This window comes from Vespa velutina, chromosome 16 (genome assembly GCF_912470025.1).
Source record: "Vespa velutina chromosome 16, iVesVel2.1, whole genome shotgun sequence".
In the NCBI taxonomy this organism is placed as follows: domain Eukaryota; kingdom Metazoa; phylum Arthropoda; class Insecta; order Hymenoptera; family Vespidae; genus Vespa; species Vespa velutina.
Window position 1 is genome coordinate 4,577,583 of NC_062203.1, and position 25,993 is coordinate 4,603,575.

Below are 25,993 nucleotides of genomic sequence, written 5' to 3' on the forward strand. Positions count from 1 at the left end.
TGGCTCTAATTATATTACATATTTCATATTTGTGCGTTTATCGTATTATTCAGATGATGTGGAAGTCATTTCTTTAGATTTTTCTCAAACGAATTCGTATTTGTATATTGAGAAGAGTTTAAAGGTTAATATTACGTAATGTCAAGTGACAAACGCAGTATTTACGAATTATGAAGCAACAAAACAGACATCTATCTTTGACTTGATTTTTATTTCAATATTTTCCATTCAGAAAGATTTAAATTTTTATTACTCCTTTGAACTTTGCGTGACATCCTTCAACGCCATCTTTTATTTTCTTAGCATTACTACTTACCCCTGATACGAACGTGGATAGGTATAAATTTGATTAGAATATTTCAATGACATTTTATATATACATGTATACATACATAATATTATATATAATAAATTTTTACATACATAATAATAACAAATAGAAAATGTTATCAATATTTTATATTCTAATCGCAAGTAAATAAATTCCATTTTTTGAGGAAATTGGTTTTATATAAGATGGAATATGTCAAAAGAAAGAAAAAGAAAATGTTGTTAGTCAATAGGAATTTTATTCGCTTATGTTTATCATAATTACTCTAAAAAGTGTTCATATTTACCCCTATTAGCGACATCTTTTAACCTAGCTCAGGAACTAAATTTCGCAGTTCGTTATCTCGTCTTTATCCATGCTTTTACCCCATGGCAAAACGACGCGCGCACATTCTCGCCGGGCCATTCGCTCTCTTTGGACCTTGTATCCCTACTCGCAAAAAGCCTAATTAAATCATTTCTATAAAACGATTTAACATCTAAAAATATATATTACGATTTATATAGAAATGGAAGATGTTAATTATTCGACTAAAATTATATCTATGGTATAGATATATTGCAAAGAAAAATAAAATAGTCAAATATAAAGATAAAAGATTGAAATACGGAAAAGTATTAAACCAAATACCATGAGATGAAATTATGAGAACAAAAGAATAATACAAAGAAGGAAGAAAATTAAATAAATAGATATAAAAAAAATAGAGTAAGACAGAGAGAGAGAAAGGGAGAGAGAGAGAGAGAGAGAAAACTTAGAGTAAAATTAAGCGATCTCGAAAAACTTGTGTGATAGCCTCGAAGCGACGACGGCGCGTACTAGGCAGTGTGTTATTGATCAATAAGAGAAGCTATGGTCGAGACTCGTGCTGATTGAGCCAGCTGTCATTTCCCCTGCAATATTTTTCGTCACGCGAGTATATAATATTCGATGGGGAAAAAGGAGTGTTAAGGTTGGACATTTTAAAGGATCGTTCACCTAGGTGATCGGATAAATCTTTTTGGTTAAGCGTTTATATACGAAGAAAAGTTTATGGGGATGAGAGTTAAGATACCAACTACGGTGTTTAAAGTGACGAAAGAGTGTGAAGAATAGAGGAAAGGGAAACGCGCCGATCTCTTGTCTCTTTTCTTTTTTGTACAGAAAGAGAAAAAGAGAGAGAGAGAAAGAGAGAGAGAGAGAGAGAGAGAGAGAGAGAGAGAGAGAGGTGAGCGCGCGCGCGCGCTCATCTTTAGACTTACATAGTGTCGTGAAAAGCATCATAGAAAAGACACACAGAGGGAGCAACGTAGAAAAGGAGAAAGAGGAGGAAGAAGAAGAGGAGGAGGGGGAGGAGGAGGAGGAGGAGAAGGAGAAGAAGGAGGAGTAAGAAAAAGGAGAGGGTGAGAAAGTGCAAAGGGGGTGAAAGAGATAATATGAAGAGAGCGAGCGAACGGGCGTGCGTGAAGGAGAAATAGACACGAGTTTGAGATTGAGTTTAAGATAGAGAGAGAGAGAGAGAGAGAGAGAGAGAGAGAGAGAGAGAGAGAGAGTGTGTGTGTGTGTGTGCGAACATGTGTCGGTGCCGAGGATCCTGTCCTCGAGAGTGATGACGGCGAAGGTGCGTCGAAAAGGATCGCCGAGATCTTCTTCTTTACTTCAATCTCTCAATCAAGTTTTAATCTTTAAAACGTTTCCAACGTTATCTTCTCTGGCGTATGTATAATACAACCACCGATGCAGACCTTACGGAAGAAAAACAGCCCGTGCAAGTGTGAGTAAATTGACGTTAACGCCTCTAAATGTTAAATAGAAAAGGAAGGGGACTGGTTTTATACGGGTGAATGTCATCGATTTTTCTACGATTGTTTATTTTCGATTTTCATTTCTTTTCTACTTTTCTTTTCTCTTGTACTTTTTTCTTTTCTTTTAAATTCTTCCGCGGTACAGTCTCATTTTTTTTAAGGGATACCATTTCTTTTTTTATCCTGCTACCAAAGTACAAAGTATTTTGTTTTCATTATTGTTGCGTTTTATTTTTTGTTTTTTATATGCGATAATACTTTGTTGTAACATCTTGTAACATCTTTCGTTAGGGGTGTCTCGGAATATGGCTTCTTTCCCTTATACGTACGAAGAGGGGTAGAAAACGAATGAGAGAGAGAGAGAGAGAGAATGAAAAAGGAAGGCGTTCATCGACTACGGTCACTACTACTATTACTACACTACTGAATAGATAACCCGATGCAATTTGATACGACCATGATACGTTCTACGAATGTTTGACTTTTTTCTATTATATTAATTATGAGAAAATGATTGTTTATTTTTTTAATAAGACGACAAAATCATTTTGTTTGTCGTTTATTTGTTTTTTATTTTGATATCGTTATATTTCGTCGTCATGAAAACGATCGTGTTTTCGTGTTACCGACCCTTTCCCTTATTTCGTATATACGCTAGATTGAGTCTGACTAGTCAGAGATGGCGCTACTTATTCCTTGTTGGACCAAATATGCGATATTACTACTGATTTTTCACAACTCGACTTCTCTACGATTTTAATTAATTATTATTTTTCAAAGGTACCACAGCAAAATTTAGATCTTTTGATTTTATAACGATCTTTGTTAATGTTTACAGTCGGACAAAAAAAAATATTGATAATAATCATTAACTTATGTATTTTTATTTATTGATACAACTTTCTTATTTCTTTCTTCTTTCTCTTCCTCTCTCTCCCTCTCTTTTTCTCCCTTTCGAAGAAGAAGAAGAAGAAGAAGAATTTGAAACAAATATACGTACGATTTTTCTAAATATATTTTGAATTTTTCTTGGTCACTCGTTTCTTTGGTAGGATTATTTAATGATCGAGACTACTCTCGCATTTGTTTGTACGTACTCGTCCATTTAAAGTGGGTAACGCCAACTGTCGATACTCGAGATTTACCGGGCAACCAATTGAAACCCCGTGCCCTTTTTCAAGTACGTAGAAACTTTCATCGTACGATATTCTTTGCTCTCGTCTTTCCTTTCAACCAGATCATGACAGATGTGCAGAGTTTTGCACTTGATCTACGACGTCGTATCTCGACCTTTCATAACAGTTATTACAACGTTAGAGTATATATCCAATATTTTATTTGAGTATACGCATACTCGAGGATTTCTCAAGTTTTTAATCGATATATGATTTTACAATTTTATTTTTTATATTCTCTCTTTATCGGGATCACTTTTATATATCGAATTGTTAAGTATGTGCGACGTTAAAAAAGTATCTTATGTAAGAGTACGTCAATGGGAGGGAATGAGCGTAGGGGGTGTGTGGTTGGTCAAAAAATCCACTTACATATTGAGTGTCTTGAGTAGGTTTTTCGCAAGCAATCGATATCACTTTTATAGATTGCATTGGAATTAAATCGTACTCCCCGTTGCTTCAAATTTGATAACTCGATTTCGATTCTCGCACAGTTCAATTTCTTTATACGGTATGTTGACGAGCTTTGATCATGCGTGTGTTGAAATCGTAGTAGGGGGTCGTCCTATCGTTTTTCAATTCGATTTCACTTCGGTTAGCACCGCGTGTGATCTATAAAACCACGAGCATGAAATTGATTTATAGGGTCCGTGCGATGCTAATTTTTCTTTTTCTTTTTTTTTGTTTTCTTTTGTTTTTTTTTTGTTCCTTTTCTACAGAATCAGCATTTTCGTTTACTAATTTTACGTACGTACGATGATTTTTCTTTTGTTCGAAATATTTTTTAGTTAAGAACGAGCCAACACGGTTCCTCGGGGAAGGTGTTTCGTTCAAGGCGAAGCTGATCGGTATATTGGAAGTGTCCGAAGCACGTGGCGATCGAATGTGTCAAGCAGCATTGGCGGATTTAAAAATGGCGATTCGTGCAGCTGGTGAACATAAGCAAAGGATTGCTGTGCAGGTCAGCATCGATGGACTTCGTTTGAGGGATGAAAAAACGAGTGTAAGTATAAATACAATGAAAATGTTAAATATTTTATCGATTTTTTAATTAGAACGATGTTTTTCTTTTTTTTTTTTTTTTTTTTTTTTTTTTTTTTTTTTTTTTTTATTAGAATTCCTTATCTCATTAGTTTGATTATATATGTGTGCGTGCGTTTCTCTTAATATAATAATAATTGTCCACTTATAACGACACTTATTTATAAATCGATCTAATAAATGTGATATTTTATATTTACAATATTCTAGCTTCTTCTTTTATCCGGTAAATATATCCGATAGTTTAGAATATCTTAATTTTATAATTTTGCTCATCTATTTAGTCGATTATCGATAAATAATTGACGTGAAAAGTTATTTTTTTAATTTATTTATTAATTTTGTTTCATAGGAATGTTTGTACCATCATCCCGTACACAAGATATCTTTCATCGCTCAAGACATGAGCGATTCCAGAGCATTCGGTTACATATTTGGATCACCGGACACGGGACACAGATTTTTTGGTATCAAGACGGATAAAGCAGCGAGTCAGGTATCGATCGAAGGCATTCTTCGATTAGAACCTGCTGTAATAATCGATGTATGCGTGTGCACGTAAGCGGAGTTGCCTTTAAACGTTGTTAAAGTCTGTCAATTATTCGGAAACGATTCGCTGCAGGCATCTGCGGGAAGGATCTAAAATGATATTTGCCCAATCCGAAAAGCAATATCGAAGCCCAGTCTCGGTAATTCCTGGGGCGTATGTAAATAATTGCATTATGGCATTCGGCCTGCCATTCGACGAGCCCCATCGATACAGGGGGATCGTTGTCGGATTAGTCACGGTCCACTTTGTGTTCATTCGAATTGATCCGGATCCCCTAGCTAACTCCTCGTAACTTAAATTTTCTAGTACTCTATCTGTTCGCACGAACATAAATGCATTTTACACGAATTATTTTATACGAAGTTATTTGTATTTGATAATTAATAGGATAAACGGATTAAAACGCACGAACGAAAAGAAGAAAAAGAAAAAAAGAAAAAAGAAAAATCGATTGATAAAACGTTTAACCGATATAAATATATGTTGTAATATAGAAAACTTGATAGTGAGATACTTTTTAATTGGAACGGGGCAACTTACAACTCGATAACACCTTGGAATAATCTAATGAAACGTGCCACTCTTACCGGAGTAAGAGTGACAGCTGGCGAATTAATTCAACAACGTCGGTCTTACTTCAATTTCCAAGTTTAATTTCTGCTTCCGTCGCTCGTAAACGACTCTCGGTGTAATCCTCTCTCGTAAGTATATCCTCGCGTTTGATCCATTGGAACCTTTAAGAGGGGCTCACAAATACTGGTAAATAAGATAAGGGGAATAAAATAAATGATCGGTTAAGTGTACGGGATAAAGAAAAAATTATTCGAGTTGATCATTTCGCCGTGGTGATACTTGTGTTTTATTATTTGAGATAAATATTCGGAGCAAGTGTCTTTGTGCTGATTTATTCAATGAGGTAGAGAGAGAGAGAGAGAGAGAGAGAGAGAGAGAGACAATATACAAGAGCAGTATACCTGGTATTCCAGGTGGTCATAGCGATGAGAGATCTCTTTCAAGTCGTGTTCGAGCTGAAGAAAAAGGAAATCGAATTGGCGAAGCAACACATCGAACAAAATGCCATCAACGCTATCAAGTTTCATACCGGTGGTATGTTCGTTGAACCAGCACCCGATACCAAAGTAAGTTACAATGTATGTATATTGTATGTTTCTTTTGCAAAATACACATTTTGAATAAAAATGATGTAGTAGAACGTTATCGTTGGCCTATGTTAATTTTGATTTTAGAAAGAAAGTGTGTCAATAAAACAAGAAACAAATGAAACACGTAAAACTTTTTCATCACAGGGCGCAGCTGGAACCGAATCGTCGATTCATCGTACTAGAATAACAAATTCCGAAACGGAGAAAACGGCCGAAAGAAAAAATGAAAATCAAAGTGGTGTTATCGCCGATTTGTTAGATCTACAATTCGAATTGAATTCGTTGCAACAGGGAATACATCAGATGGATAAAATAACACCTGAACAACCTGGACCAGCCGCGGATGATTTATTTGAAAGCGATCCATTCGGCGATTCTTTTGCGAACATGAAAGTACGTAGTATAGATAGATATTTTCCCTGCTTGATAAGCTTGTAAGAGGAAAAACAAAAAAAAAAGTTTAATCGTAATAATCGTGGGAATATATTTGAACGATTTTAAACAGTTAAAAGATACCGTACAACCTATTTTACCGCCACCACCGTCCTCCTCAAAAAGAGGTCATTTGGAACGACAACAAACCGTTCCAGCTCCAACAACATCGGCGACGTCCAGTCCAGCCGCGACATTGTACAGCAAAACACCGCCTCCTCAAGACACGATGCATTGGTTCGACAAGGAAACAGAAAATCTTTTCAACGATGGAGAATTAACGAGCTTAACGAAAAGTACTACCGTGAAAAAAGATCAAGACGAAGTGAGTATAAGTATAAATTTTAAATGGGACGTACATAACAATTATTTACAATAGAGTATAATCGTAGTTATAATAAACAGATATGTGTTTTTGAAATATTTGCAATAATTTTTGCAGACATCATTGAATACAACCCCGAGAAGTAGCCAAGCGAAAAGTCCGCAGATAGACGTATTCACGGAACTGGATCCCCTAGGTACTGGCCTGATAAAGCCTTACGTCGATAAGAAAGACTTCTTCCAACATCTGAAAAATCCTCCAAAAAAGGTGCTTAAAGATTTAGTAACGACCAATTCGACGGATACGTTTCCAACGAATTTCAATCTAACGTCGGATACCCCGGACTCTATAAAATTACAGAATGATTTACCTTTGAAGGAAAGTGATCGCCACGAAGAGGGCAATTTCGCGAATTTCGATCGATTTGATGAGAACGAGGCCATGCAGTCGTCCATCCTACCGAAGTCCGACTCGCCGCAAAAGAAAGATATTGTATCAAGGACGACTCATCACCAACCATTGTCAGTGTCCCTACCGCCTGAAGAGACGCCTACCAAGAGTACGTTCGCTGTTATATCTACCGTAAACGCGGTACCTGCCGGTGGAATGGCAAGCGTTGCCAGCAGAATTGACAAGGATTCTGGCGAATCTATTCAGCCTTTGGTCAAATTGCCAAGCCCAAAGAAATACTTGCAGTCCGTTAGAAAAAGAGAACTCGACATGGATCTATTACCGAGTGGTAAATCGCAGCCCATAGAGAAATCATTTCCAGTTGATTTCTCAGCTACGAGCGATTCACCGGCGTCTCCATTAAGATTATGTTCCTCCGACGCAAACTCAAGATTGTCCAGTTCTAGTGCGGAATTAGATCTCGTTCCTGAACCACCGCCAAGGGGCGCTGGAAGTATAATGATCAATCCGCCGCCTTTGCCACCGAAGAAACAAGCTGCCAGAGGTGCCATAAAACCACCGCCCAGACCGCCGTACACCGAAGGTCACTTTCACTACGACTTCATCGAACGCGAAGAAGCTTCGCCTTCTCCTACTAAAAGCAGAGAAAGCAACAAAAGTCCATCGAGGGATACGACGAAGGGTCAGTTCGACGATAACTTCAGTCCACCGTCAGCCAGGACGGATTTGATGTCTGCAATGACGACATCCGCCTTCGAGGATTCGTTTAGTACGATGATACCCACGACGAATTTGTCGACGTACTTTACCTCGACCGGTATGCCTGCTACAACGAAATTGAAACCAAAACCATCATTGGACATAACCCTCAGTCAATTAACATCAGCAAATTTGGACGAATTAGCGGGCAGTCTTGGTATGACCGTACAAGAATTAACGAGCTTGACGTTGCAACAGCTTACTGAATGCCTGGCAAATCTATCGAGCAAGGAATCATTGACAGAATCGAATAAGGAAGAGAAAGAAGAAGCGAGGATTCGACCAAAAGTAGAAGAATTCGTAACAAAACCGTCAACCACTTGTAAAATCACTGAAACGAGTTTCGTAAGTAGTGAGCCACTTTTCAAAGCAAATTTCGAAGAGGAACAGGAACCAATGAAGAAGCAAGAAGAGGAACCACCGATCTACGACAAGTATGCCGTTTTTAGGGAATTACTTGAGATGGAACAGATGCAGGTGGAATCGAAGGAGGAGACGAACGACGAGGACATTATGACGGATACCGAAAGTAAGGAACCGGAGGAACGAAAAGAATCGGAAGATGAGATTCGAGGTGAATTTACGGCTGAAGCGATCGTAGCTATGGCCAATTTGACCGTCAAGTTACCACCGAGTATAGAGGAATTAACGAAGGAAGAAATCAGGGAGGAGGAAATCGAGGGAACTAACGGAATCGAGCCCGATAAACCGATCGATGCGATTGAAGATATCGACGAGATGAAAGACGATGCGATCGATGTATCGTTGAGTTTGCAGGCAACTAAAAAGATGGAATTAGAAATAGAGGTAGAAACTGACGGGGATATCGAGGTGGATATAGAGGAAGATATGATCGAAGATACGACTATGATAGGTAATCGAGATAGAGGAGAGACTCTGTCGGATAAAGGTAGTGAAGCAAATGGCGTTTCGGATAAGATCGTGCCCGAAAGTACCGAGGACATTAATAGATCTTCCGTCACGGAGAAAACGGAAATAAGATTATCGACATCTACGTCGAGCGACAAATACGCGGCATTAAGAGAGATAATAGGAGAGACGGAAAGATTGAGCAAACAAAGGGAAGAGGAATCCAACTCTAGACGCGAATCCCCGGTGGTACAATCGTCGGCGAGTAAGAATTTAGCCGAGGCCGAACTCTTGAGTTTATTTTCGGACAATTTACCGGCCGTACCGTCGAGCCCAAAGAGATCTGTTAAGAAGAAGGAAGACGTTTTGAAAACAGTCGCAATGGATATTTTCGAAGAGATAAAAATGCTTAATACAGGAACGCATAGGGCGAAGGTGATCGGCATCGCCGGATTCGAAGATGTATTTTGTCCCTTTTCTGAGGATAATAAGGAGAATGATCGCGAGGACAATAAGGAAGATGGGAATTGGGCCAAGTTCGAGACGAGCATGCTCGGTTCGGACAGATCGTCTTGCGAAGGAGCACGTTCCGTGGGCGGTGGTACATCGCCTTGGTCGCCCGACGGCAAAGATTTTCACCGTGACATAATACCATTCAAATCTGTCTCTTCTACGAGCGGCGGTATTCATAGACACTCGGGCGACAGTGACAACGAGTGGAAGGACGAGGAAGAGAGTGAAGAGAGTAACAACGGCAGGGGAGGTCTGGACGGAGGAAGATTTTGGTGCGGAAGACATCCGAGATTCGACGCGGCCGAATTCGACGAGAGATCATTTTACGAGGAAGCCTCGGGCACGTTGGATAATAGATCCGACAAAAGGGAACGAAGCTTTCGCGGACGAGCTGTTAGAAAATCGCGCGGTCTTTGGGCGAAAAATGTTGGTCACAGATCGCGAGATCCGTCGCGCTGGCACGAGAAATCCCAATGGGAGGAAGTGCCGAGGCGTTATCCTCATAGAAAGTTACCTTACAAAGAGAACGACGATCATTACGACGTTCACGATCACTTGTCGCGATTTTGGAAATGCAGGTCGAAATCCCAACGATGGAATTGGATACCCGACGACGCTTATTACGACGAGGAACGTAGAAGAAAGATGACGGAGAGAAAGTTGACGCTGTTGTGGAACGAAGAGGATAGATTTGGTAGCGAAGAGAGCGTTGGTTTCGAGGAGGACGACAGATGGGCCAGACGTAAGTACGAAAGAAGACGATGGGACGAGGAGTTTGGTAGATTTTGGAATAGACGAAGTAGTCCTCCGTTGGATGGCGTTGAATATCCATCCAAGGAAGGTTATTATTATTATCGGGAGAGTAGAGAAAGGCCTCACGATTATACGGATACGTGGGACGAGGAGGAGTACGGGCCAGAACGTACCGGCGACGATTCAGGCAGATACAATACGGCCGGTAGGAAGAGACATTGGCCGAAGAGGCCGAACAGTGCTAATGAAGGTCGTAATACTGAGTATGGTGAAATGGTTTATGCCGATGCGAGAAACAAGTTTGGTACGTCTAGATCAGAATGCAGCGACAATGATTCGGATCCTTATTTAAGGCCATCGCAGAGATCGAGAAGTCGCGAAAGTTATAGGGGTAGTGATCAGAAATACGACAGCTGGCCGGAGAGACCGTATTGGTCGGAGGGCCCGGACGTTAAGAGCGAGACGTTACATCGTAAAAGAGTAACAAGGCATAAGGCCGCACGACAGGTACAAGCCAAAACTCAGAGTCCTTTCGAGGATGATTTCGCGCAGAGTATCGAACAGATTGAGTCACCGGCCAGTGAAACATTGACGCCGGCCGAGCCGCGCGTTCGTCCAGAGATCGGTGAATCAAAAAGAGAATTGGTCGAACGTCCACCTCCGAGTCCTTCTTCGGCCAGTCGATTATCAACCAAGGAAGCTCATCCACGTAGAGATATGCAACGGGAGTATAACAAACGGTCGACCTTTTTCGAAGACGATCTAACGCCTACTTCGACGAGCAATACTTCCGATCGACGTAGATTATCATCGGATTTGAAAGCTACACCTGAAGAAATTCCACCGGACGCGAAGGATCCTCATAGGTCGATAGATGGTTTCGTTTCGGAGGACAGTGCTCGAGATTCTTTCTTCAACGGTGATCTTAGGTTCAACGACGACGATGCATTCACCTTCAAATCCGAATTAGAGGACAGCGTGCCCGAACGTTGTACCACTACATTGCCATTGAAAAACACCAGGCAGAACAAATACGCTGCCTCCAACAGTAACAACAAAGGTAGACCTTCCGATCAGTATATAAGGAAATCTGAATCTGTAAACATCTTTATACGCGAGGAAGATCCGTTCGACGACGATGATTTTTTCAATTGACTCGCGGCCAATCGTCAATCCACACGATCGTCAAAATCGGACTATCGATCTCTCAAATGAGTGGAACCCATACATAGCTATATTTTATTTCTTATATTTTCTTTTTATGACCGCCATGTGTCGTCGTTTTGCTCCCGCATTAACAAAGGATACGCATATTTTCTAAGCTTTGCTTAAGTGAAGCCTTTTGGATGTTTCTCTCCTTGAATTATTTCTCTCTCTCTCTCTCTCTCTCTCTCTCTTCCCCCCCCCTTCTCTCTCTCTCTCTCTCTCTCTCTCTCTCTGTCTCTCGTTAACACGAGAACGAGATACTCGCTTTGTGTGAAAGGCATTTATAAAACGTTTAATAAGCTTTGAGAATGAAACTTGGAATCGTTATTGAGAAGACGATTCAAGAAAAGAGATTAGGTGCTTTAATAAAACCCTTTTAAATATTTCTTATTTTATTCCGTGAATTTTATGTTTCATTCTAATAATTGCACATACCAACGATACTTGTGTCTATCGGAATATTCATTAATTACGATACTTGTAAACGTGACAGATGATGTATTTAATTGTCAGACAGGAGGAGTCGAACAGGGATTGGAATTTTTTCAGGAAAGGGCTATAGACGCGTAGATAGATATAATTATTTATCGTGTTGCTAGCAATAAGCCGATATTGTGTTTAAAGCGGGTCAAGGTTGTACTGACAATAATTATATTATCTTAATGCCAATACAATTTCGACTGATCGATGAGAAACGAATTTGAAACGATTTGTTGCTAATGCGTGTTTGAATGGGTCAAATATAATTACATATATAACGTGAATTTTGGAGCATTTGAAGAGGTCAAGTATCCGAAGACGATTGACGGCAAACTTGGATTTGTAATTTTATTGCATAGATAGAAAGTGCGATTGTCCTTTTCTTTTTGCTTCTTTTTTATTTTTATTCTTTTTTTTTTTTAACGTTTTATTTCAAATGATAAGTATCGAGAATGAATCGAGATATTGCGTTTTTAGTAGATCTGCATGTGAATAACTGATGTGTGATAAAAGAACGCTTTTCGGTAGAGGAAGATGATGATAAAAAAAAAAAGAAATAAATGAATTTTACGATCGATGAATATACATAAAGTGAATCAAAATTTCCTATATGAGACAAAAGATTCTAGATTTGATTTTTAAAATCGATCACTCTTTTGCGATACTTTTTAGACTAATATTTTCTTTTTTCATTTTTTTCATTAACCACAAGACTAACTTGTGAAGCTGCAAGCTTAACCTACGAATCTGAAGAGTCCCGATAAAGAGAGTAATCTATTTTTAATGTCACCCAGGAAGTTTTGGCTCACCTAGGAACTTTTGGCGCTACCCTGTATTTGCAACTTGAAAGTAATTTTTCACAAATCATACGATTACGAGAAATATCATTGTAATGTTTATTAATGACAGTATTAAGTTGATTCAATTTTTTCTTTGATATCTATATGTCAATTGGTAATTACCAAACGAATCGAGGAAAGATACGAATGTTCGTTCACATTATTTATTTATTTATTTATTCATTTATTTATTTATTTTTCTTTACGCTCGCTTTTGTACTCGTCACGATAAATCCATTTATATAGATCGATTGTATCGCTGGAAAATGATGTTCTCGAGAAATAATTGAAAAGCTAATAGGAAATATCTCGTCTTTGTCATAATCGTATCATATTGTCAGCATTCGTTTCATTGATATGATAGCGAATGAATTAGTAGTGCGAATATATTCGCACGTAATAATGACGTATGTGAATTAGCGAGAGGAAACTAATTGTGAGGAATGAATTGTGAACGATATACATACATATTATATACTATAGATAGGTCGAAACAGTAACGACAAAATTTGTTCATTTCGAAATAAGAAAATGTTCCTTCTTTTTCAACGAAAAACAAAAATTGTTTTATCATAATCGTCATGAAACAGAGGGGAGAGAGGTATGTCGTTTAAATAAATACGAAATGTTTGAGAACAATTTTATACCCTTCGATGTAAACGAGAAGATTGATTAGTCTTTTGCGAAACTAATTAGGTAAGTAATTAATTGATTCGATGTTTACGAGAAACGAATTATAAAACGTCGAGAAAGATGTTTTGGAATTTTTCTTTCGAACAAACATAATCCATCTTTATCGTTATCGTAAATGATTATGAAATGATTTTTTTCTTTATCAAGATTTAGAAAATGGAGTGACGGTACAATAAACCATTACCGTATGCGAATGGCAATTGATTTACTTTTTTCTAATAAAACAGCCCATCCCACGTATAGTAATAATATGATGATGATGATGATGATGATGATGATGATGATGATGATGATAAATTTTCAATGAATTTTAATCGGTCGCTTTTCAGTCGGTCGCAATTCGGTTGACAATCCCTTCTCTTCAAGATTTTGGTACGAGATGGTATGGTGGTATTGCGACAGCGTGAGTAGTCGTTACTTGTAGTAGTGGAGGAGTTTTCAGGAGTAGGCGGAGGCGGAGGCGGAGGCGGAACCTGTGGTGTCGTCTCACCCTCTCATTCGAAGCGCTGGAGATCCCTTGGCTCGTGTGTTCCCCGTTCCTTGATTTGGCCCGGCACAATGCACAATAAAAGAGCATTAGATCGCCGGCTTTGTTGGTCGGTTGCACGACTTCTCGTAACAATGGCGCAGCCCTCACTCGGCTCTAGTACTCGAAACACCTGGCAAACAAGGAAACAATGCGCGCGGGCCGCACTTGGACGGGATTTCGCGCATTTGGGGTGCGCTCATGCTAACAAATTATCACCCTCTGTCGCTTTTCATTCATTTTTCTCGCTCTCCTAGCTATGCTTTCCTCTTTTACTTTCATTTCTTTTCTCTAATCTTTCGCGATGTTCCCTTCTTCCTTTCTTTCTTCAAAAGATCTTCTAGTAAACCAAATAATTGCATGTGCGTTCAAAGATTGCATTTATTTTTATAAAGTTAATATTTATCTACAGATGATATAAAAATTTCCTCCAAAAGATCGAATTATTATTTTTCATAATATTATACAATCGTGCCTTAAAATCTTTCATCTTAGAGTTTTATTACGATATATAGGATTACGATTTTCTTTTCTTTTCTTTTTTTTTCTCTTTTTTTTCCCTAATGGACTCGTAGAAAAGATTAACGAGTGATTTTTGATATAGAATTTGTGTCGCATAAGGTGAGACTGGGAGTGAGCGAGAGAGAAGATAAAAAAGGGGGGAAAGAGAAGAAGAAAATCAACCCGCATGTGCTCGTACGCACTCGAAAAGGAAAAGTACTTTTGGCCGAGTGCCGTAAAGGCGGTGTACCCGTCGGAGTACGATAAGAGGGATATATATATATATATATATACATATATATATATATATATAAAGAGAGAGAGAGAGAGAGTGTGCAAAGGGTGCGGGAACTATGAAATGCACCGACCCCTCTATACTCTCAAGCAAATGCAACCCTAAAAAGCCACGAGAAATGTTTGTAATTGGGATCGTTGGCCCGTTGTACTCTTTTCGTTCGATATACTCCTAAGTATGCATATACATGGAGTACGAATTCGTTGTGAATAGCGAGAATATTTAAAAATCTTTAAGCTTAAATCATCATCGTACTGTACGATCTATTAGATTACGAGTATTATAAATATATACGAAGGACGTAGAGTGTGGATTTTTTCTTTATGAATGGCAAAAATTTTGAAAAATGTTTCAACTTAATTGTACAGTATGATCCATCAGACTTTTTTGATGGATCAGGAATTTGCATGGAGAAATTAAAAAAAAAAGTAAGTAATTATGCGTACGCGAATTATGATTTTATTGAATGGTCAAAATCAAAAAGAGATCACATGAAGCTATAATCTCAATTACTCCTCTTGATCTATATCCGTAATTATGCACGGGTAAGTATAAAATTTGTTACAAAAGGCAAAAACTTGTCACTAGGATCTTTAAATCTTTGGATCTTTGGATCGAGGATCTTTGGCCCCATTTTTATGAATCCCTTTTGAATCGTCATATAGCTGATAAGTCAGATCTTTAGAGGTTTGCGTGAAGAAGTATCAAATTTTTTTGAAGTACTCTTGTGATCAAAGAAAGTTCAGTTAATTTCTTGTCAACGGCGATCGATCCGATTTAGAAGGAAAGTATTACACGTGCAGGTTATAAGTACATATTAACGTCACAGATGAGTAGTCATTTTATATATGTATGTACGCTCATTAATATTTCATAAGCTTGATAAAAGTTATCGAGTGTTTGCCGCGCCTTGTGGAACGAATCCTCGATCTTGTTCGCCGCTTAGCCACAAGTGTGTTCCCCAGCATGAATTTGCATCAAATTGAATTTCAAATTTGTTGCCGCTCTGTCAGTCGAGATCTCGAATATCTCGACGTACTTTCGTGCTCCTTCGATGTGAAATGAAATTATTAATAATACGATTTTTCGACGGAGCGTAATACAGATGATCTAAATACGAAGGCTTTCGTATCGAAGTAAAATAAAAATAGGAAAAGACTTTCGCGAATAATTAACATAAATAATTAAACCGAAGAGGGAAGCTAATCGAAAAATTGAACGGAAGAGTGAAATGACGCGGATGATTAGCATGTATTATCTTCCTCAAGACATGTAGAACGCACGAATTCAGAGATTGTCTCGTTTTCTTTGATCGTACTCTTGTAAAATGCCAAGTGAACTATAATGCGACCGCAATTATATTTGCACAATAGTCTAGAATCTCCACCCTCAAATGGAGCTTCAGTTTTGCTCTGCGAAGCGTATGTAACTGGCTATTCTCTCTAGTTTTATACAACGAGGACGTACAAGGACGTAAAAATATGAGGGTGGAGACCGAGGAAAAGAAGGGAATATGTGATACGTGGAAAAGACATTTAGGAAGAGAGGAAAACAAAGAAAGACAGAAAGGAAAAGAGAGAGCGAGAGAGAGAGAGAGTCTTGAGAGATGTGAAGGAGGTTATAAAGGGGAGTAAGAGAGAGAGAGAGAGAGAGGGTGAAAGATAGAGGGGAAGAGAGTGTAGAGTAGCCTAGCGGGGGAGGACGTCTTGGAAAAGGTGCAAAGCCGACAGTATTCTTTATAGCTGGAATATTCGCCTTATGCGCCCAGAATATAATCGCACTTTTTTTATCTTCTTTTCCATTCCTCATACCACTGATGTTTCCGAATTCCTGTTTCGGCAGCAGTACTACACACAAGAGTATTCGACAGTATAGTCGTTGGTACTACTACTACGACTAACTACTATTAACTACTACTACTGCTACTGCTGCTACTACTACTACACTACTATTACTATTACTACTACTGTCACAAGATCACCAAAGCGATCTTATACGAGTAGAAAGTTCCGAGCTTTGCGCGAGCTTTACAACTGGTACGAAGGGAAGTAGTAGTAGCGGCTTACTTCTCCGCCTATGCCAGATCCCTTACTCGACGAGCTCTTTTGGGACGAGATATTTACCAACATCCAAGATGGCGGCATAATCTTCCCCAGCTTTTCGCGAAAGTCGACGAGTCATCCGCACCGCAGTCTCTTTCTTCTGGTAAACACTCCCATCACTCTCTATTTCTCTCTCTTTCTCTCTCTCCTTCCCTCCTCCTCGTCTTACTCACCTTCCTTCTTCTCTTCTCTTACCACCTACAGTTCTTTGACTCTTTTGAGCATTACGTTTTGGGTCACCGCGAGACGCTGGAAAACATAGAACGTACCTTCTCGACGATTCTATGAGAGGAAAGCTTCCTTTCCCTTCTATGTTCTTGCCTATACGAAATCTCTCTTGGTCTTTCCAAGTAATCTTCTAAGTCTCATATCGTAGGTTACTTTGTTCTAACGTTCGAAATACTTTCTTTTGTATTTTTAACATCTTTATTTCTTTTTTATGAATTATGTAATTACCTATCGGATTTTTCTTCTTTTTCTTCTTCTTTTTTTTTTTTTCTTATAATTCCCACCTCTCTTCCGTCTTTTGTTTTTTTTCCTCCTCTTGATCGTATTATGTGATTTTAGAAAACGTTCGAACGTTGAAACGTCGAGGATTAAAAGTTCAGTCTTAATCGTTAGCGAATCCTCTTGGAATTCCTTGAAGAATCAAACTCTAGAACGAATCGAAGAAGAAGAAATTAGGTGGTAAATACGGAATACTGTGTGTGTGTGTGTGTGTGTGTATGTGTATGTGCGCGCGCGCGAGAGAGAGTGAGAGATAGAGCGTCCAAGGTAAGAAGCGATCGAATCGAATAGTGGAATTCGTGGAATCCGTAATCCGCCGCCGAGTGAATGGCGAACGTCTCTAAGAAGAGTACCTATAGTAAAGAGCACCATCACCCTCTTGCGTTTCTCCTCGTCGATTTATCCTAACTGGGACTCGAGATTAAGGCGGTAATCGCTGAATTGGCAAAAGCTAGAGAGAGAGAGAGAAAGAGAGAGAGGAAGAGAGATGGAGAGAGCGGGCCTTTGGATGATCTTCATGAAACGAAGCTCACAAAGGAGGAAAAGTAAAAAAAAAAAGGAAGTTATAGAGCCGATTTGAAAATATTTATATTAAAATCTCACTTGAGATGCGTAGCATAAAAGTACCCCTTTTTCTTTTTGACATAAAAAAAGATAATTTTCTTACTACTATTTTGTTTTTTATATTACTCTTATACTTATATATTTTTATGTCGAATTAAAATATCATTTGAAATTTTAATCCAATGAAAATAAATGTCAAAGTCGCGTTGTAATTGTCAGGAAATTTCAAACATGGATCGTTCGTTAACATTTTAAAGTTTCGACTAGCAAATACTCCTCCCGTTCGCCTAGATTTTTACTTGTTTTTCAGTTTTTGCTTGTTTTTCAGGTAGAAAATAATTGCTTCGCCAGAGGGAAGGAGATAGACAGAGAGAAAGAGAGAGAGAGAGAGAGAGCGAGAGAGAGAGAGAAAGATACATAGAATATATAGACAAAGAGAGAGAGAGAGAGAGAGAGAGAGAGAGAGAGAGAGAGAGAGAGAGATTCGTCGAGATTCAACGGGATGCAATATCGACAGGTAATTGGCCGGCGGCCTATTCGACCGTTCTTTATTGCAATGGCGAAATTTTACTCGCGATAAATTGTTAGCACAAGGTGAAATAATATTTATCCATTCTACGACGTGTATACGGTATTTACGAGAAGAAAATACTAACGATTACATTATTATTCAGTTTTACATAACTATATCATATATTCCCGTCGTTAGTACAAAGACATATACTTTGTAAAGAATTAACAGCACGTAAGTTAAGATCGTATAAATGAAAAAGTAGGAGAAATGAAACAGAAGAAAAAAAAAAAAGGAAAGAAAAAAAGGAAAAACGAAAGAGAAAAGTAGAAAAGAAGAAAAAAAAATTGACGCGAAATACGTCGAAGTGATACGCAAGTGTGATACTTATCATAGAGAGAAAGAAGAAAGAGACGAGAGGTAAACGGGGGTAGGACGGGGGCGGGAGCGAGCGCGGGCGCGTGGTAAAGGATCGGTAGTGGGTACGTGGAGTAAGTGCAATAATACCAGATTATTTGCATCGTAAAGCCGTGCGTATGGGTAAACACAATATTCGCTCTCCGCTCGGGTCTGTGAACCGATAGCGTGCACCCAGGTAGATTCGCATCCGTCTATCTCTCTGTTCTGTCGTCCCACCCCTTTCTCTCGTCGTTCTCTCGGTCTATCTCATTCTCTCATTCTCTCTCACTTGCACGCTACAAGCCATCTCTCTATCAAGCTATCTCTATATGTCTATCTATCTATCTATCTATCTATCTGTCTCTTTCTCTTTATCTCTTTCCCTCTCTCTCTCTCCCTCTCTGTACAGCCACGGCATAATACAGATTCTATTTGAGCTGCCTCAGGGAAGTTAACTTGTGATGCGTGCACTGCGCTTCTCTCTGTTGGCGATTCTACGGATCGAACCGTTCTCCATTTCGTTGATGAAAACCAGAAGGCGTACCACCAAACGTTCCCTTGTACATATAGGAGATTGCGCATATATTCCATGAAAATAGCTTAGGAATAGTTCATATGTGCATCTCTATAAATATGTGCTACGTTCGATGATTCGATTGTACATATTACAAACCTATTTGGCAATAAGTAACCCAGTTTGACTTTACCAATGGGCATTTGATCTCGACATTCGATTGATACCTAAATCAATATGAAGAAGGATCATAGTAGGAAGGTCGTTTAAAAATTTTTTCCTATTTTTTTTTCTCTCGTTTCAAATAGAATGGGGGGAAAAAAAGGAACGAAAAAGGGCCAAAAAATAAAATAGCGTTGGAATACGGGAGACCGTTTGAAAGTCCCTTTATCTATACTGCTATTTTCCTAACTCTGACGTCAGACCCTCCGGCGGATTTCTCCTCTCGGGAGAGAAGCACGGCGTCAGTAGCAGTAGCAGTAGCAACAGCAGCAGCAGCAGCAGCAGCAGCAGCATCCCTTTACGTCTCTCTCTGTACGCGTTGCGACGCGGCGCAGAAACGAAAGGGGGCTTCTCGCGCGAGGGCGAAAAACGACTCGTGGATGGGGGGGGGTGTGCGAGCAGCATCCGTCGAGGGGTTGGCCTCGTCGATGTCGGCGAAAGGAGAGGGTGACTGTCCCCATACAAAAGGATAGTAACGAGTGGGGGTAGTAACGCCCGCCCATTGGTCCGCCCATGGTCCGACCGAAGCGGAGTCATTTGGAATCAATCCGTGGCACGATTTCACCCTGTTGTAGAGACAATCGTTGTTCTAAGTTCGCGAGAACACGAACGTTTTATTCGATTAATCGGCAGAATTTTTCCGTCTGGACTGTTTTTTTTTTCTTTCCGTCAATTTCACCTATTCGTTCGTTCCCTCTTTTTTCTTTCTTTTTTTTTTTTTATTTCCTTTTTATTTACCCGAAAGATCATCTCATACTTGACCCATTTCGAAATCCAAGTTATGTTTTATCTGGTGTATTGTCGAAGAAAACAGTTTAGTGTTTTATGCCTGAAGGTTATAGTCTGACGATATGTACCTTCGATCATGGAGATCCGTTTAAAAGGTTCCATCGTTTTAGTAATAATAAAAGAGAAACATCCTTGACGGCGGCACGTCATGCCGATGTACACGCTCCTCTTGGCTAAACTCATTGCGAGTGTTTAGAACCGGTAAACAGAGAAAGAACGAGAGAGAGAGAGAGAGAGAGAGAGAGAGAGAGAGAGAGAGAAGAAGGAAGAAAATAAAAAAGGCGCGTTATCGTTGTGGAAACAAACTATTAGCGAAAGATAGCACTCCAAGAAAGAGAGAGGTAGAGTCTCGCGTGTGACAGTTCGCTTCGGTGAAATATGTCGGACGCGGGACGTCGACGAGGAATCTTCTCCGACGGTGATGTTTCCGACAACGTTTGTCCTTGAGATCCGCAAGAAGACTTAAAAAGAAGACTAAAAAAGATTTGATCTGATACGGAATCGTTGATAAAAGTTTCGAAGAAGGATCGTTCGGGGGTTCTTCTTTTTTTTCTCTCTTCTTCGTTTCCTTTTTCTTTGTTGTTTCAAGGACGAACGGAATGCGAGCAATGACCTTGAGCGTTGAAAGAAAGTGGTAAAATAAGAAGTGTGTTTTTCGGTTCTGATGAACGTTCGAGGGAACTCATGGAAGCGCATTGTGCGATGATGATGTCGAATCTGTCGTGCGACGGTTGCGCTGACAGCAGCAGCCGGGATTCCGACAGCAGTAGCATGATCGTAGATCCGGTGAGTCTCGATAAGAACGACATGTCACCCCCGCAATCGTCGTCGAGTCCGTTAATATCGAGTTCTCCGGTACCAACGATGACAGCAGCGACGACGAACTCGTTAAGATGTCGCGGTGGTGCGAATAGAATGACGAAAAAAATGCCATATTCGAGGATGCCGGTAACGTCGGTGGCGTTGTCCTCGAAGTCAACGAGTCAACAAAAAACGTCAACGGCGGGTCAACAGTCATCCGGTTATGGAAACGAGAAAATGTCTTCGTCTTTGATAAAACCACCATATTCCTATATAGCATTGATCACCATGGCCATCCTACAATCACCCCAAAAGAAACTTACGCTAAGTGGCATATGCGAATTTATAATGTCACGATTTCCATATTATCACGATAAATTTCCAGCCTGGCAAAATTCTATCAGGCATAATCTATCGTTGAATGATTGTTTCATTAAGATACCAAGAGAGCCCGGCAATCCGGGTAAAGGCAATTATTGGACATTGGATCCACTTGCCGAGGATATGTTTGACAATGGTAGCTTTTTACGACGTAGGAAGAGATACAAGAGGCCACCGCCTCATTACGTTCTTCGCGACAGGGCTATCATGGCTACCTTTGCAATTTGCGGCGATCGTGGACCTTGTCCAGGTGGTGGGGCTGGACATCCAGGTACATTGGCTTATCCCGGTGCTGCATACCTTTCACCACCACCCGGCCTACCACTTTTGGACTTTTCTCCGTCTACGTTGGAAGCTCTCAAATTAGGTGCTTTCCTCGAGCCGCCAGCACCGCTTTACAAGCCTGTACCCATTACCGCACCGCCTATCAGACAACTCGAACCAACACCGACTAGGACAACAACGACGATACCAATGATCAACGCACAGACCAGCGTTGAGAAGAAAAGAAACTTTAGTATCGATGCACTCATCGGCAAACAAACGGTCAGCGATCAAGGTTGCGCCGGTCTTCTCGATCTTAGTCCGTCGGAGCACAGAGAAATTAGAAGTCAAGCGTCCGCGTTTTCGCCTCTCGTTTAGAGCAAACCTTTCATTTTGCTCGATAATTATCTTTCGATATCGATCGATAGCGATTCCTTCGTCCAAGTCGTCCGATCCACCGATGTAATTCACGATTAATCAGATAATGGAACCCGTCGTAATAATGTAAATTGGATTTATAGTAATCGAATTGTATATCTCGGAGAGAGAGAGAGAGAGAGAGAGAGAGAGAGAGAGAGAGAGAGAGAGCGAGAGAGAGAGAGAGAGAAAGAGAGAATGAAAGACAAATTTCGACGAAAGGAGTCGCGTATATTTCGTTTAAATGGACTAATCGTCGATCGGTCACATTCCTATAAGAGACTCCTTATCAAAGTGACTTTGTTTCGTCGGTTTTTATTATTAGAATAAGGTCATCGTCCAGTGAATGGTGATTTTATTTGTACGGACGATCGCATCGAAAGAGGATGCGAATAAATATTTTCAATACTCGATCGTGATCTCGACATTCTCCTTCTATTGATATACCGATCCTATAATCAGCTACTACGTCAGTTATTATAGGATTTAACTATCGTAAATTTTTAGTCGAAAATAAACTTTGACAAATAATGTTACTACCGATCGTCGGAGACTCGAAAAATTATGTCACCATCAGCGAAAGTCATGCGTTTGTTATGAATCGACTATAATTAATCAACGACGTATTCTTCTTTCTTTTTCTTTTTTCCTTTCCTTTTTTTTCCTTTCCTTTTCTTCTTATCACCAACACCAACATTATTATTCGTTCTTATAAATGCTAACTTTCGAATATTTTTATTTCAATGATCCATTTGTATCTTTAAATTATTTTATCTATAAAATATCTTTATCGATAACGATAAGAGCGCGACAAAAGAAAAAAAAAAAAGAAAGGATAGTTAGACGAAGGCGTAGTGCAATAGTACGTGATAATCGTTTGATTTTTAATAAATTCTTCTAATATTTCTTATTATTTTTCAAGTCGCGATATTATATTTTGACTTTTTAATAATCATCGATATCATCAAAATGGCCACTGGCAATAGTCTTTGGCAGTCCGTTTGCGTTCGGTCGATTAATAACGGCATTGTAAATACGAGCCCCGGACAAATATGTGCGTAGCACTCTTATTATTCCGGGGGCATGTTTCTTTTCTTTCTTTTTCTTCGTCGGATTTAATGTAAAGACACGCTACTCGAAATTGGACCGCGTTCGGTCAAGTAGGTATTATTTAGTTGTACATAAAGTGATAATATGTAGTATTTTAAAAATACATGTACTAATAGGACACATTTATCATCGTAGACAATTTTATTGTGCACATACATGTATATCTATGACGTGACGTGGCTTTTTGTTTTCTTCGATTCGTTGAAAAAAAGGGAATTGATAATAAATACAAAAACAAACAAACGAACGAACAATGAAAAAACGAAACAATACGAAAGCACGTTATTACTTAAGAACAAATTTTTCTCTTTTAATCTAATGTCAATCTCTAATGAGATTGGCAGAGCCAATAATATCGTCTGTCACGTGTGCATTCCGAGAGAATGAAATTTGTTAGAAAAAGAAAAAAAAAGAAAAAAAAAAAAGAAAAAGAAGAAGAAAAAAAAAGAGAGTTTTATAATTTTCTCAGGCAGCTCTTTTCCTTTTTCTTTCCTTTTAATTTCTCTTTTCTCTTTTTTCCTTTTCATTTTTTTTTCGCCAAATAGACTTGGCCGTAGGAGTAAATCCAGTAAAAGTTTCGAGAACAGGGTAGAAACGTAATTAAATAAAAGAAATCTTACAATTAGAACTGTATCTTACGCGAAAGAATGCAACTATGAAAAACATATCGTAATGTTTTAACATTGACAATTATTTTTTCACAAGTAATTTTTTTCAAATATTTTAAATAACGTTTTATATATATACTATATATATATATATTATTATTAAGAATCAATATAGAATAACAACAATAATAACGGTAATAATAATTATTATCTATTAATATTAACGTTTTTTCTGTCTCGTTAAGTTTTCGCTGTTCGCATTGGCACGGCCTTTAAAGTGGAAAAGCCTCGAGAAATTTGTATTGTAGATAGTACGAAAACACTCGACGAACGTCGATCGAATCTCTCGGTGAGCAATATGAGCAAGAAGGAAGAACTCGAAGGAGAGGGATGGATGAGAGAGAAAACAGAACGAAAAGGAAAGAAAAATATAGAGAAACGGGAATAAAAAGAGAGAAGAGAGAATGTGTGAGTGAGTATGCACGTGATTGTGTGGGTGGATTGCGTCTAGATGTGTGTGAAAAAGAGAAAAAGAAAAAAAGAGGAAGAATTCTCAATGAATCGACGATACATACCCAAAGTGAAAAAGGAGAAAAAAGAAAAGGAAAAAAGAATAATAATAAAAATAAATAAATAAAAAAAAAAGGAAATAATAAATAAAAAACCGTGCATTAATGCATGTAGGTATATATCAGGAAAGTGCGACAGAGTTATGCGTTAATTTCAGGAGAAACGACGAGCCATGATATTGGATTAAAATTACGACGATAAGGCTCACTGTGTCGGTTATTATCAGAGCATAATGCGAGAGAGAGAGAGAGAGAGAGAGGGAGAATGAGAGGAAGAGAGAATGAGAATGAGAGAGAGAGAGAGAGAGAGAGAGAGAGAGAGAGAGAGAGTATTTAATCAGATTTACTTTTCTCGAATAAAATGATGTGTGACGCGGTAGGGGGTTATTTTAGGTAAATAGTGTCATATTTTCAGATAACTTATGAAAGTAATAAATCGAGATTTACTTCGTCAACGTCGAGTATCTTTCGAACTTTACTTGCCTTTATACTTAACATAGATACGTTTGATTGAATACATATTTGAAAATTAAAATAAAGTAATTTTCGTCATCATATCGATTGCAAAATGTCGTCTTTTCTTTTTTTTTTTTTTTTTTTTCTTTTTTTCTTCTAGGAAGGCTTAGATATATTATTTCACCGAGCTGCGTCTGATTTTTACTTATATAATTAAAAATAAAAGGAAAAAGAAAAAGAGAGAAAGAGAAAAAGAAAGCGAAAAAAAGAAGCGATTATATCTTCTTCGTTCCTTCATCAAGTATAAATACTGGATCGTCATAAAAATATATGTTTAGTTATAGGCTATGATTATGGTACACGTCTTCTACCGATAAAAACAAAAAAAAAACAAATAATTAAATAAATAAATAAATAAAAATATAAAACAATTCGTCTCTGTAGATTATAGCGAAAATATTGTGTGTGTCAAGACGGTAGATTTATAATAATGTGTAATAATAATGATAAAATAAAGTATCGTTACGTATATAGAGACGTTCAAAATGAAATATATATATATATATATATATATATATATATATATATATATATATATAATGCATGTATATATCAATGAAAAAAGAAACGTTTTGGATTAGACATTTAGGAGATTCTTGGAAGAGAATTCTCTTACTTTTTTTCATTCCCAATATTTTGTAAAAATAAAAATTTTCTTTTCTTTTCCATTTTTTTCTTTTCATTCTATTACTTAATGTGGCATCAAACCATTTGCGTGAGTTATATGGCGACAATAAAGAGGTAAAGTACGCAGTTTATAATACAGAGTTTAGTGTATTTTAGATAGCATAGTAGCCTTTGTCATTTCATTCTTGTTTTCGTTATTTTTTTTCCTCCCTATATACAATTATAATATCGAGGCGTAGCGTCGTTGATAAGAAAGAGAGAGAGATAGAGATAGAGGGTGAAAGTGAGAGCGATAGAGTGAGTGAGGGTGAGAAAGAGAGAGAGAGAGAGAGAGAGAGAGAGAGAGAGAGAGAGAAAGTACTCGAAACGTGAAGAATTTTTTCACGTGGAAAAAAAAGGGAAAAAGCTTGTCTCTCGAAGAAGTGCATCCAGTTTCCAGTACAAA

The 25,993-nt window shown here is 38.5% G+C and overlaps 2 protein-coding genes across 3 annotated transcripts; both read left to right on the forward strand.

Annotated features, from left to right (window-relative positions):
- The first annotated feature begins 450 nt into the window (after window positions 1-450).
- LOC124954761 lies at window positions 451-13,525 on the forward strand. 2 transcript variants are annotated; one of them, XM_047508152.1, is made up of 7 exons: window positions 451-2,084; window positions 4,079-4,293; window positions 4,684-4,827; window positions 5,868-6,032; window positions 6,129-6,437; window positions 6,550-6,801; window positions 6,919-13,525. In XM_047508152.1, exons 1-7 carry the CDS (start codon window positions 2,048-2,050, stop codon window positions 11,260-11,262), a joined length of 5,466 nt encoding a protein of 1,821 aa, XP_047364108.1. In that variant the 5' UTR covers window positions 451-2,047; the 3' UTR covers window positions 11,263-13,525. The 2 variants fall into 2 exon arrangements, with proteins under 2 accessions (XP_047364108.1, XP_047364109.1); XM_047508153.1 differs by having other exon boundaries at window positions 453-2,084; window positions 5,868-6,020; window positions 6,189-6,437.
- Window positions 13,526-17,276: 3,751 nt separating this feature from the next.
- Window positions 17,277-24,860, forward strand: LOC124954787 (forkhead box protein D3-like). The gene has a single exon (XM_047508238.1). The coding sequence runs from the start codon at window positions 20,940-20,942 to the stop codon at window positions 22,077-22,079; it is 1,140 nt and encodes a 379-aa protein (XP_047364194.1). The 5' UTR covers window positions 17,277-20,939; the 3' UTR covers window positions 22,080-24,860.
- The last annotated feature ends 1,133 nt before the right edge of the window (window positions 24,861-25,993 follow it).